Genomic DNA, 12,335 nt, shown 5'->3' with positions numbered 1-12,335 from the left:
AACCACCAACTCCATAATATATGTATTATCTGCCATCACAAGAGAAGAATTTTATATAAGTATATAGTTATCAAATTATACCAGGACCAGGTCACAGTACTGCTACTCCTATCCTGTATATATGGGCTCAGTACTAGTAATGAAAAAGACAAGCTGATGGATATAAGTTGAAGATTTCCCTTTAATATCATCATGCACAGCACTGTGACATGAAAGTGGTGGCTTTCAACAAATATATCTTGATGTAAACTTAAAGGGAACCTGTCAGGTGGATTTGGGACACTAAACCACCCACAGGTCTTTATGGACTGGTGGTTTAGTATTCCAAAATACGCTGTATGATTACTGCTCGAGGCTTCATTAAAAAAAAAAGTTTATACTAACCTCAGTCCAGGGCTCTTGATGCTGCTAGTGAAGCCCTATGAAGCCGGAGTAGTACACCATGGCTTCACTGTACAAGCGCTGTAGGTGCACAGTGTGCACTTTGAAGCCGGAGTAGTACACCATGGCTTCACTGCACAAGCGCTGTATGTACGTAGCATGTACTATGAAGCCGGAGTAGTACACACTGGCTTCACTACACAAGTGCTGTAGGTACACAGTGTGGTAAATGAAGCTGGAGTATTACACCATGGCTTCACTGCACAAGCACTGTATGTGCGCAGCATTTACTATGCAGCCAAAGGAGTACACCCTGTCTTCACTGTCCAAGCCCTATATGTATGCAGCATGCACTATGAAGCCGGAGTAGCACACCCTAACTTTACTGCCCAAGCTCTGTAGGTACGCAATGTGCACTATGAAGCCGGGGTGTTATTCCAGCTTCATTGAAGCATTGACAGAGGTAGATACGGAAATAAGTTAAAAACCCAGTATATAAATGCAGCACCAGAACCAAGCCCAGTATGTAAATTCAGCACATGAACCAAACTTACTACATAGATACAAAATACGAACCAGGCTTACTACATATATACGGAATCAGAACCAAGCTCAGTGGAAAATTATACAGCACCACAACCAAGCTCAGTTTGTAAATAAAACAACAGATCAAGACTCTGTACATAAATACAGCCCCAGATCCAAGCTCAGTACTGAGATACAGCACCCAAAACAAGCATCATACAGAAACACAACACCAGAATAAGCTCGTACCATAAATACAGCACCAGAACCAGACTCTCAACAAAAATACAGCATCAATATTGGCCCAAGTACAGAAATACAGCCAGGTCTGAAGAAACATGAGCATAGATTTTACATGGGATTTTACATGGTTGTGATCATATTGTTTAGCTCCATTTGTTTTTATGGAGCAGCGTTACATCACAGGACACAACTCATTGACAGAGGTAGCACTGTTTCTGGAAGAATGCAGTCATATTTTTCTAATTCTGTGTGAAGAAAATTTAGCAACTTTTCCTTTTTTTTTTTTTAGTATCCAAAATATGCAGAAGTGATGGTGATGATTGAAGGAAGGGAGGTGATTCTAACTCTTCAGAAAAACGAGTGAGTATGGACCTTTGTTACCTACATTATACTTTTTATGTAGGAGGAAATTTAAAGGGATTGCACAGGCATGTATACACTCATTTACAGGTGTGGTGCTGTTTTGGAAGAAGGCAACCTCTTTCTCTGGTGGGGGCTGAAGGGGATAACTGATTACATAGTACAGGCGGTCCCCTACTTAAGGACACCTGACTTACAGACGATCCCTAGTTACAGACGGACCCCTCTGGCCACTTTGACCTCTGGAGGTTACTGTAGTCCCAGGCTGCAATGATCAGCTGTAAGGTACCTGTAATGAAGCTTTATTGATAATCATTGGTCCCATTACAGCAAAAATGTTTGAAAATCCAGTTGTCACTGTAGCTACAATTATAAAATATAAAGTTCCGACTTACATACAAATTCATCTTAAGTTCAAACCCAAGGAACCTATCTTGTACGTAACACGGGGACTGCCTGTATTCATTCTAATTATTGGTCATTCTTTTAATGCATGGACTGGGGTCTGCAGAAATAGTATCTGTTGTAACAAGTCAGTTTCCAGTGGTATTCCAGTAATATAAAGTCATTCTCTATCCCAATGGAAGGACCCTCATGGATCACTAGTACAGGGGTCCATTGTAGCCCCAAATAAACAGACCAGCTGCTGAAATATGTGCCCTGCTGCTCTGCTCATATCTATGGCGCGGGCTGAGATGAGTGAAGCGCAGTAGTCTTAGTGGATATACAGGCAGTCCCCTACTTAAGGACACCCGACTTACAGACAACCCATAGTTACAGACGGACCCCTCTGACCTCTGGTGAAGCTTTCTGAATGCTTCACTATAGTCCCAGATTGTAATGATCAGCTGTAAAGTGTCTGTAATGAAGCTTTATTGATAATCCTTGGTCCCATTACAGCAAAAAATGTTTAAACTCCAATTGTCACTGGGGCCAAAAATTTTTTTGTCTGGATCTACAATTATAAAATATACAGTTTCGACTTGCATACAAATTCAACTTAAGAACAAACCTCCGGACTCTATCTTGTATGTAACCCGGGGACTGCCTGTACACTGCATGATACATTACTCATCCAAAAGCCCGGTCACAAGTCATTTTTCACAATGCTGTGCCTTTAAGTGTCAGTGGCTGTCAATGGCTGATATAGATGTGTTCAGATCCTAAAAGCTTCCTGTCTCCTGTCACAGGGGTGAAACAACGCACTCAGTCTTTTAAAGCAAATCTCAGATCAATTTATTGAAAGCAACAAAGGGGCAATTTGTAGGGAATAGAGAAACAGCAAAATCTCAGATGTGAGCCTCGGTGACTCATATTATCTATCTAGGCCACATATAACTTCCTGCCTCCGGCTTCCAGTATCGGGGAGCGATACATCCAAACATAAAACATTCCAGATCAGCTCTTGTGTCTATATTATCACGGGTGACTGTGATTTCTTCCAAATGTTCCTTCGCTTTACTAAAATTTACACTCCTCTTGCTGCCAAATTGTCCTTATTTCTTGCCAGATAGAATTGGCCGAGTTTTCTCGGCCCTAAAAATTGATCTCTGTGGCGGTCATTCAACAAGGTTGGTATGTGGTCAAAAGACAACAAAAGAGCAAATGCCAAATTAAAAGGAGAAACTATTTAAAGGGGCTGGCAATTTTACCTCATGTTTTTTGTAATGTGTGTGTTAGCGTGGGGTGGGAGGGCAGAAGGTAATTTACCAATATAAATCTATGAAAAGTTCTGCTCTGCTTTTTTGATATGTAAAGTGAAGCCTCCTCTCTTTTACCTCATCAGCCAGACATTCCTGATCATAAAATGTCCATAGATGGAGGGTCATGTGATCTCTATCTGTCCATTGCTCTTGGAAAGTTAGACGTCACGTGACCCTCCACCTGCGGCCATTTTATGGTCAGGAATGTCTGGCTGATGAGGTAAAATTAATAAATGTATATTAGTAAATTACCTAATACCCTGCCCCCCACACTTACACGCACTTGACTAAAAACATGAGGTAAAGTGGTCAACCCCTTTAATAATTCTAACATTTCGCACAATTTTCTGATACCTGCATCTGGTTATTCTCTCTTCTGCTTCATGTCATGACACGTTATTCTCTGCCATTTGATTGCGGCACGTTGGGAACTCAGTCCATAATTATTTGGTGCTGCCAAAAATGCTGAGAGGATGTTGGAATTTTCTTTTTGACTCATTATAGGTTTTGTCCCATCAAGAACACCTATGTCTTAGCAGCTCCCCAAGATGCAGAGTTCAGCTTTACTAACGGCATTCACAGTACTCATTAGTGTAACATGGCACCCACAGAACTCCATAGCAAGAGACACCCTTAAATTAGCCTCTCTGGATAATAGAGGACTCCTTCCTAGGATGGCCACTTACCATTAAAGAGATGATGCGACAAGGGGGATTTTAATGTCCATCAGTCGTCTCATTACAGACACTGCGTCACCCTAATGTCTCCCAAATAAAACTGACCCAATAATTTAAAAAGCAGAACCCTTATTTATCTTGTAGTTTTCATTCAGTACTAAGGCACAGTGATTATGGTCATGCCCATATTATAGAATGGCGTGGCAGAATGCTTGAACAATTAGAAAAATGGGACCACTGTTTTTTGTGATCAGTGGGGGGGTCTGTACTTATAATCTCAGTGGTGGAGTGACCCCCATCGATCACATTCTTATCCCCTATTCTTTATGAAATTCTGTAGTCCAATGTGTGAGTGTGATGCTTGCCAAAAGAACACTTTAATGGCGTATATTGGCCACTATAAATACATCCGGGAGCTCTCTTGGCACATACACCGACCATTGATGGCAGATGCAGCGGGAATACATTGTCATTCACAAAAATCCACCCATCTCACTCCCGTCTAACTAAAAGCAAACCCTATCGCCCTGGCTGTAAGAAGTGACCTTAGAAGACATCACTGTGCCCTTGTCTGGTGCAACCGATGAGATCATCACAGTGACATCACACGCAGTATCGCACAGTGACCCGTCTCAGACTGATCTCATTGTGTGATAGATCCTGGAGCCTGAGCAGAGAGGGCTCTCAGCCAGAATATTCCCCTCTGACATCCATCATGCTTTTAGCTTAATGAAACCTGTACGGCTTTCCCCATCCCCCATCTCTCGGAGGGGAGGAAGAGGACGTCAAGGTCTGCTTTATGACAATCCATAATGACATTATCTTTCTCAGCCTTCCGAGACACGAGTCTGGAAGGAAGAAAAGGAAAGAAATGAATGAGTAAGCGAATCGACACAAAGAAAACTGATTATTCAACAACCTGCAGAACTTATGTTGGACTTAATTACAGTATAAGGATATAATGCATCAGCTTTAAGGGCGATCTGTCACTGCGCCATACTAACTGAGTATAGCGAGGACTAAACGCATTAATTGATCTAGACAGTTCATTAGAAACGTCTTCTGCAGAGGCATCATGTCTATGAAAGTAGGGGGAATATGCATATTAGTTTTCCAGGATGGGAGAAGAAAAACAATGCCTCTTTAGCTACCATGTAAGGCAGCCCCCTTGAAGTGCTTTTTTGGGTGTTAAAAAAAGAAATAGCAGGCCGGGGGGGGGGGGGGGGGGGTGTGGAAAAAAAAATTATACTTACCCTCTCCAGCACTCCTGTTGTCTCTTGCTGCTGCCCATGTTTGTTTACCGAGGCGGGCATGCTCCGCTCTGGCAACTTCCACGGGCCACGCACGTCCACTCTTCCACTGCTGTCTTGCCTTCTACAGCATTAATTTCAATGTGTGTCAGTCGTGGTGGCAGGGGACTGGTAGATGTGCCACACGGCGGAAGTTGTTGGGGCGGAGCGTGCCTGCCTGTGTAAATAAACGGGTTGTGGCACAGGACAACAGCAGCGCCAGAGAGGGTAAGTAAGAGAGTAAGTAAGTTTCAGATTTTTTCCACCTCCCCCCAGGCCAGCTATTTTTTCTTTTTAACACACAGACAACCCCTTTAATATCAAGCACGACTTTCAGGAAGCCTAGTGACATGATTCGGGATTAAAACCAAACCAGTATATCTATTGTAGAAGGAACAGAATCTTATTAGATGATATTGCTGTCATGTGTATAGGATGATTTGAAGGGGCTTTCCAGGATACACAGTCCTGATGACTCCGCCCACACACAGTGATTGACAGTGAGAGTCCTGATGGTGTGATGATGGCATAGTCGCAAGAATAATCGCAATTTCTGAAAACTGTCATTAGAAGCACTGGTAACTGTCCCCCATAGTGATTGAAAGGGAGAGTCCTGATTATTGCACCCACACACAGTGATTGCTACTGGTATTTGACCCCGTTAGCCTAAGACCTGGGCAGCCCTTTAAAGAGATTTTTCCTGAAATCTTTGCATGAGGTGAAATTAAATCTGTTATTGTGAATGAGCTGATAGTATGAACAGCTTTGCGGAGTCTCCTGAGAGTCATCTGCCTTCTGTATTTCTCCGGAGACGCGGCTACCATGGAAAATGCTTCTTGTGTTTCTCAGTGTCACGGATGCTGGATAAAGTGGGTGCCATGGTAGGGAGAGGGTAATGTAGTTTAGGTGGTGGAACCAAAAAGTCGGTCTATGGGTGTGAGGCCCAAATTCTAAAGGATTGGACATACTAAATCCCCTAGTTATATCCAAGCCTCGGATAATGAATTTCCCTCATGGCAGCCATAAATATTTATTGCACAAAGTGAGCCTGCACCTTCTATACCCTGACAGGTCATCCTCTATTCTAGTAAAAGCCTTTGACCTCTATTAATTTATTATGTTTTGATACCTTACACCATGACTCCATCTTCGGTGCTCTGGCTTACTGCCGCCTGCGGTTTTTGTGACCAACCATCCCCCAGACAAGATTTATTACAGTCACCGATACTTCCTTGGAGCCACTTTTAACACATTCCTCACCGAGAGTTTACAAGGTCAAGCCTTTCCATTAGAGCAAACGATCAGGTGTCTTTATGTATCACAATTTATATTTTTATCTTTTTTTAGTCAGCAAAATACAGCATCTCTTTTGTTTTTCTTTACTCTAGCTATTACAGAAAAAACAAAAAAAAATGGAGTAACCAAATATTCTGCATAGAATTATTAAAAAACTTGACAAGGGATGGTGCAACTAATTATATTTATGACTGCCCATAGGATAGAGGATGGTTATCGGGTTCCCACCCAAGGGGGCCCATCTTTCATCATACTTTGTGAAATAGACCCTAGTAGCCTTCAACATAAGCTGTCTTCTGCTGTATCTCTACAGGTATTTGGGTACACAGCCGGATCCTCTGATTCTCTGGTGGGCCAGTCCGACAGTGGTTTAGTGCCAACCACGGGGACCCCATTGGGTCACCTTCATTTTAGTAACTTGTTCTGAACTATTCCAGTTGTATGATATACAGGTGATGGGACCATTATACACCTTTATAGAAAGAGTAGCTGAGATGCAATACGAGCTTCATCCTGTGGGACAGTGGTGGCGCTGTTTCTGAAAAATGCAGCCATCTTTTCCATATCTGATGTGACAGCCAGTGTTTCATTACTGTGTCAAGTCTACTATGGCATTAACTTTTTTTTTTCCATTCCTAGGCAACTTATCCATACGAATTACAGACAGATCCATTACAGCTCCAATGACATTCCTATTGTGCTTCACCCCAACATGACGGTAGGAGCCTTCCCTATATTACACTGCTTTGTAAATTATTTCCTGATATGGGTATCGACAGGATTTCAGGAAGATACTGTCAGGATTTAGACACAAAATTTGGGATCTAATTGGAACATGGACTTATAGTCAGATTCTGTTAAAAGGATATTCTCATCTTGGACACTTATGCCATATCCAGAGGATAGATGCGGTTCCTGCCTCTGTTTCCTGTATATTCTCTAGAATGAGAGAAATCCCCATTACCAGTGGCAGTATGGTGGGCCTATCCTGGATATTGTATATCAATAGGATGAGAATATCCTATATGAGGATATATGCTATACTGGATATTGTTTATATATATAGGATGAGAATGAAGGTTACGTGCAGTGGCGTAACTAGGAGAGGCAGGCGCCATAGCAGAATGGGGCCCCCCGACCCCCTCACAAAATATACATATTTGTATACTCACACATTTATACACACATACATCCATTGATACACTCATGCGCACACATTTAAGCACTTTATATATACTGTACATTTATACACTTGCACATACAAATATATACATTTACCTCTCCACCAACATTTCTTACCTGAGCTGCCGATTTATGCTGTGTACTGTAAAAGATGTGCACTGTTGCATACATATTATGGTGTACAATGTGCAGCATAATATGTATATAATGGAGCACATCCTCCATTCTTCAGTGTGTCAGGTCGGATGTCAGGCCCCCCTGACTCTGTGGGCCCCATAACAGCTGCTATGGCTGCTACCAATGTAGTTTCGTCCCTGGTTAATTGATCAATATATTTTCATCAAACTTTGCATAAATCAGTAGTTCTCGTAAATGTAAGAAAGGTTGCAATAAATTTTGTCTTTATTTTCCATTTCTCAGGCCCGTTTCTTCCTTTCCCCCTCTAAAATGACTTTTACTCTGCTGAGACCATCTTGATTGATGATCACAGAGGAATCAGATCACATATAGGTCTATGGAGAGTGGAGGAGAGCAGTGAGAAACACAGGCAGAGACAGAGGCTACTGGAGCTAAATATTAAGTTTTTATCTTACCCCATGTGCTTTACTCACATCACTGCTTCTATATAGTGTTTTATGGACCTAAGAGAGAGAGAGTTATAGATAAGAAACTCCTCTACTTTCTGTATGCAGTGTATGGGAGACATTAGAGCAACTATTCTCCAGCCACCAGCTCTGGGCTCCTTGTTGCGCTATGCCGGCAGGACAGTTCTATGCCAGGTCCGGTCTGGCATAGACTTGCACCATAGCCTGCAATATTTCTAATAAAAAACGCTTTATAACATTGAATGAGATGGATTATTTGATAAAAGAATAGCCGTTATGTTCACAATGGATTTAAAGTTTTTGATGGTTTTTTTCATTGCATTTTGGCATAGAGGAACAGTTTTGATATTTCTATTCCTCATCCGTCTCAAATTGTTGATCATATACATGACAATAAATTACTAACTTTTTGACGTCCCCTTATCATCTGTCAACCCAGATAACTCACAATTCCGCTTCCTGTATGTGAATCTGGGTGGTTCATTTTCCTGTTTCCTATAGAAATGAAAATGGCCAAAAAACTGTTTGTTATCCCTTATTATCCTTGTTTCCATTCATTTCATCCAAGATAAATTCAGAATGGATTTTCCCATTGTAACAACATATTAGGAGATCATAAGCCTGAGTTTTCTTAGCAGCGGCTTCTGTATATTGAGCAACGGAGAATGTGTTATGGAGTTGCATCGTTTGCACCCTAGAGTAAGAGAGGATGCTAGAGAAAAGTAAAAAAAATTGAATTAATTTAAAATGAATTACATAAATATTTTGATGTGGTAGGCATAAAATTCTGATCAGTAGTGGTTTTTTTCCCCATCACGAGAAAGGATCCCCACCGATCACAAAAATTTGAGTCCCGCCCCTACTGCTTGAATAAAGCAATAGGTGGAGCATGTGTCCTGCCACTCCATGCAATAGTATTCCATAGTGTGTAGATGCTGGAGCTCTGTGCTCGGCCAATCCCGCAGTATTGAATGGAGCAGCAAGAACGTGCTCCATCAATTAGTGAGAACAGGCCCCGCTTTTATGTGATCACTGGGGGTCCCAGGAGATGCACCATCACGATCAGATTGTTATCCCCTATCCTATGGCTTTTCACAGAATGCAAATCACGAAATAAAAGCTCATTGAATTATCAAGGAATGTTGGGGGATTTCAGCTCTGAGTCTCGTATAATTGTTAATGCAGCTAATTCTGGATCTGTACAAGATAAGTATTAGGAGGCTTTAATGTAGATTAATTCCAGATGTTAAGTGCTAATAGTATATGAACACAGACATTATGAGGATAGCCATTTACTGCCTCGCGTCCACGTGTCCTGGTAATGCCTGTGTTTACATCCTCGTGTCTGTTCACCCCGCTCGACCCGGATTCTCCTCCTGTGAGAGCAATTATTTGGGTTATGGATCATTCATCATCACCACCCACAGCAGCAGCTCTCCTTCTGGTCTTCATCACAAACATGGCCGTCTATTCCCCCCTCACAGGACGTCCTGTGTCTCCTCAGTCCATACTGTATTTCTGCATTTGTTTATCCATTTCCTACCTCACATAAACCCTGTTTCCATTTCGGTTTGACCCGTGATCCCTTTCTCTGTTTCCTGACACACTTCTGTGGTGAATGATATCACTAAGTAGGTCAGGAGTGGAAAGTCATTGCACTGCAGGCCCGGAGCACTTACAGCGGGGCCACATATTTATTTATAGGATATAGAGATGGCCGCCGTCACATGAGGGAAGCTGAGGTTAGAGAAGGACAGATGTAGCCAGTACAGACATGTACAGATGTTATGGCAGTCATTACTAATGGGAGTGTAATCAGTGCAAAGCTATACCGCATTAGTGTATGTATAGACTAACACTACCTAAATACCCTACTTCCCCCACATCCCACCTGCCAGGGTCCTGGAAAGTGAGATGTACATTATGGGGTCACCCCCCAACAGAGCCACAAGTCTATGTAATCTTAAAGACAAGGGGACACATTTACTAAGGGTCTGTCGGACGCATTTCCGTCGGGTTTCCCGAATATTTCCGATTTACCCTGAATTGCACAGGGGTTTTTGACGCACGCGATCGGATTTTGGCGCATCAATGCCTGCTTCCATGCGACACAAATGTGTGTGGGGGGGGGCGTGGCCGGCGGACAACCAGACTAATTTGGACAAACCGCGGAATTTAAAATTCAACTTGTGTCGCAAGATCAGCACTCACATGCGCCGGGAAGAAGATGGTGAACTCCGGAGGACCTGAGCGGGGGAAGCGACACATTCAAGAAATCGGGCGCATGCTGTAAGTGAATCGCGGCAGCTCCGAATCCTTGGCGGACATTCTGGATCGGCGGACGCAATGGGACGGGTAAGTAAATGTGCCCCAAGCTCTTTAACTATATGAAATTAAAAGCATGTTTCTCGGTACTATAGAACCAAAGATCAGGGCGTCTGATTTTACACTCCCCCTGCAGTTGACTAATTTTGGGAAAAATTTGACTCTTCTCTGCTAAACTTGCAAGACTGGTAAATGGGCAAGATTTCACATATGAGGGAATTCTTGAATTCACCTTAATAAGGGGGGGCTGCTAATGGGGTGATGTTTAAAGGGGTAAAATCTGGTATCAGGGTGCCTTTAAATCTTGGATACTACAGAATATCCATTTACAATCCATTTCCACACACAAATACTCAGGACCCCGCTTAGTCTTGAATTATTGAACGGAGGAAGCATTTTGGCATCTAACAGGTTAATTGTTACTGGTAACACATTATTAATGTGAACCCTGCCGCAATTTACCGAATACAGTGTCAGGTGGGAGATATGTATTGACTCGTAATGGATATCCTCTAATGAATTGCCTTCCTAGGAAGAGACTATAGGCTCATATAGGGGACATTCACAGGATAAGAAAGACATCCAACACCCGATCATCATCTGCTGAGACGTCTTGTAGGAAGTAAACACTTTCATCTTCTCTTATCTGCCCCGTAATTGACAAACAAAAAAGCAAAAAATACTGACAGTCGTTTCATGTCACTCCGAGTAGTGATAAGCCTCTGGGAAATCTCGGATTAGTACAATTATGTCTTTGTAATCCGCCTGCACTTATATTATATCAGCCACATAGAGAGGTCAGCGCTGGCAGGAAGGGGTTAAATCTTCTAAGATGAGATCATCAAGCTCAGATACCCAGGGCGCAGAGGATTGGGATACGCAGAGGCGGAAATGAGGACCCATCTATAGGAATGAAAGACTCTTCTGTCCATTGTATTATTTATAATATAATTGATTGTTTCCCTTATTAAAGGGATCTCCGCATTGATATGGATATAGCAGCAATTATGGAGTTGTAGACGTGCGCTAATATCTTAATATAGTCACCACGATGATTTATGGGGGTAGGGAATGACAGGGTTGTGGTGGAGGGATGGAGGGTATTTTGTTATGTATATAGATGGACAAGGAATATTGGCACCATTCACAAATAACATGATCATTAAAAAAAATGATGCAAAAAAATATATATATATTTGCCCCCTTTAAAGGGATCTTTCCCTCCTCCTGAAATGTCTACTTTAGTAAATTCTTGTATTCCCCATAAAATGACTTTTCTGTATTTTTTTTTCTGTTAATATGATTTTGTGTCAACGTCTGTTATTAATCTGGAAAGTAAAAAAAAATAATATTCCATTGTTTTTCAGGACCACTGCTATTACCATGGATCAGTTCGTGGACAGAAGGGCTCCAGTGTTACAGTCAGCACCTGCTCAGGAATAAGGTGAAGAGGGAAATCAGTGATGGTTATAACATTGTACATGTACTAATATAATATACAGGCAGTCCCCTGGTTACGTACAAGATAGGTTCTGTAGGTGTGTTCTTCAGTTGAATTTGTATGTAAGTCGGAACTGTAACTAGGGGTCGTCTGTAAGTCGGGTGTTCTTAAGTAGGGGGCCACCTAAATACCTAAAGTCAATCTACCACTCGATAAAAGTAAAAAAATCCGCTACAAATACTCACCTGTCCTCCTCTTCTCCTTGATCCCGGCAGTGGTCTTCTCTAGTCCTGACACGTCGGGATCAC

General features: G+C 42.1%; 1 protein-coding gene and 1 long non-coding RNA gene across 2 annotated transcripts in view; one reads left to right on the top strand and one right to left on the bottom strand.

The window, feature by feature from the left end:
• Positions 1 to 12,335, top strand: part of ADAM19 (ADAM metallopeptidase domain 19) — a 42,286-nt gene that overhangs the window by 11,227 nt on the left and 18,724 nt on the right. Inside the window, exons 3-5 of the mRNA XM_072145489.1 lie at positions 1,439 to 1,509; positions 7,114 to 7,192; positions 11,954 to 12,030. Coding sequence (XP_072001590.1) covers positions 1,439 to 1,509; positions 7,114 to 7,192; positions 11,954 to 12,030 — 227 coding nt within the window. The remainder of the gene's footprint in view (positions 1 to 1,438; positions 1,510 to 7,113; positions 7,193 to 11,953; positions 12,031 to 12,335) is intronic.
• Positions 8,084 to 8,871, bottom strand: LOC140128891 (uncharacterized). The gene is made up of 3 exons (XR_011855171.1): positions 8,710 to 8,871; positions 8,250 to 8,297; positions 8,084 to 8,168 (listed from the first exon to the last, which is right to left on the bottom strand). It is a non-coding gene; the product is annotated as an uncharacterized lncRNA (long non-coding RNA).

This window comes from Engystomops pustulosus, chromosome 4, assembly GCF_040894005.1.
Source record: "Engystomops pustulosus chromosome 4, aEngPut4.maternal, whole genome shotgun sequence".
NCBI lineage: Eukaryota > Metazoa > Chordata > Amphibia > Anura > Leptodactylidae > Engystomops > Engystomops pustulosus.
This window is presented reverse-complemented; position numbering and strand designations above follow the sequence as displayed.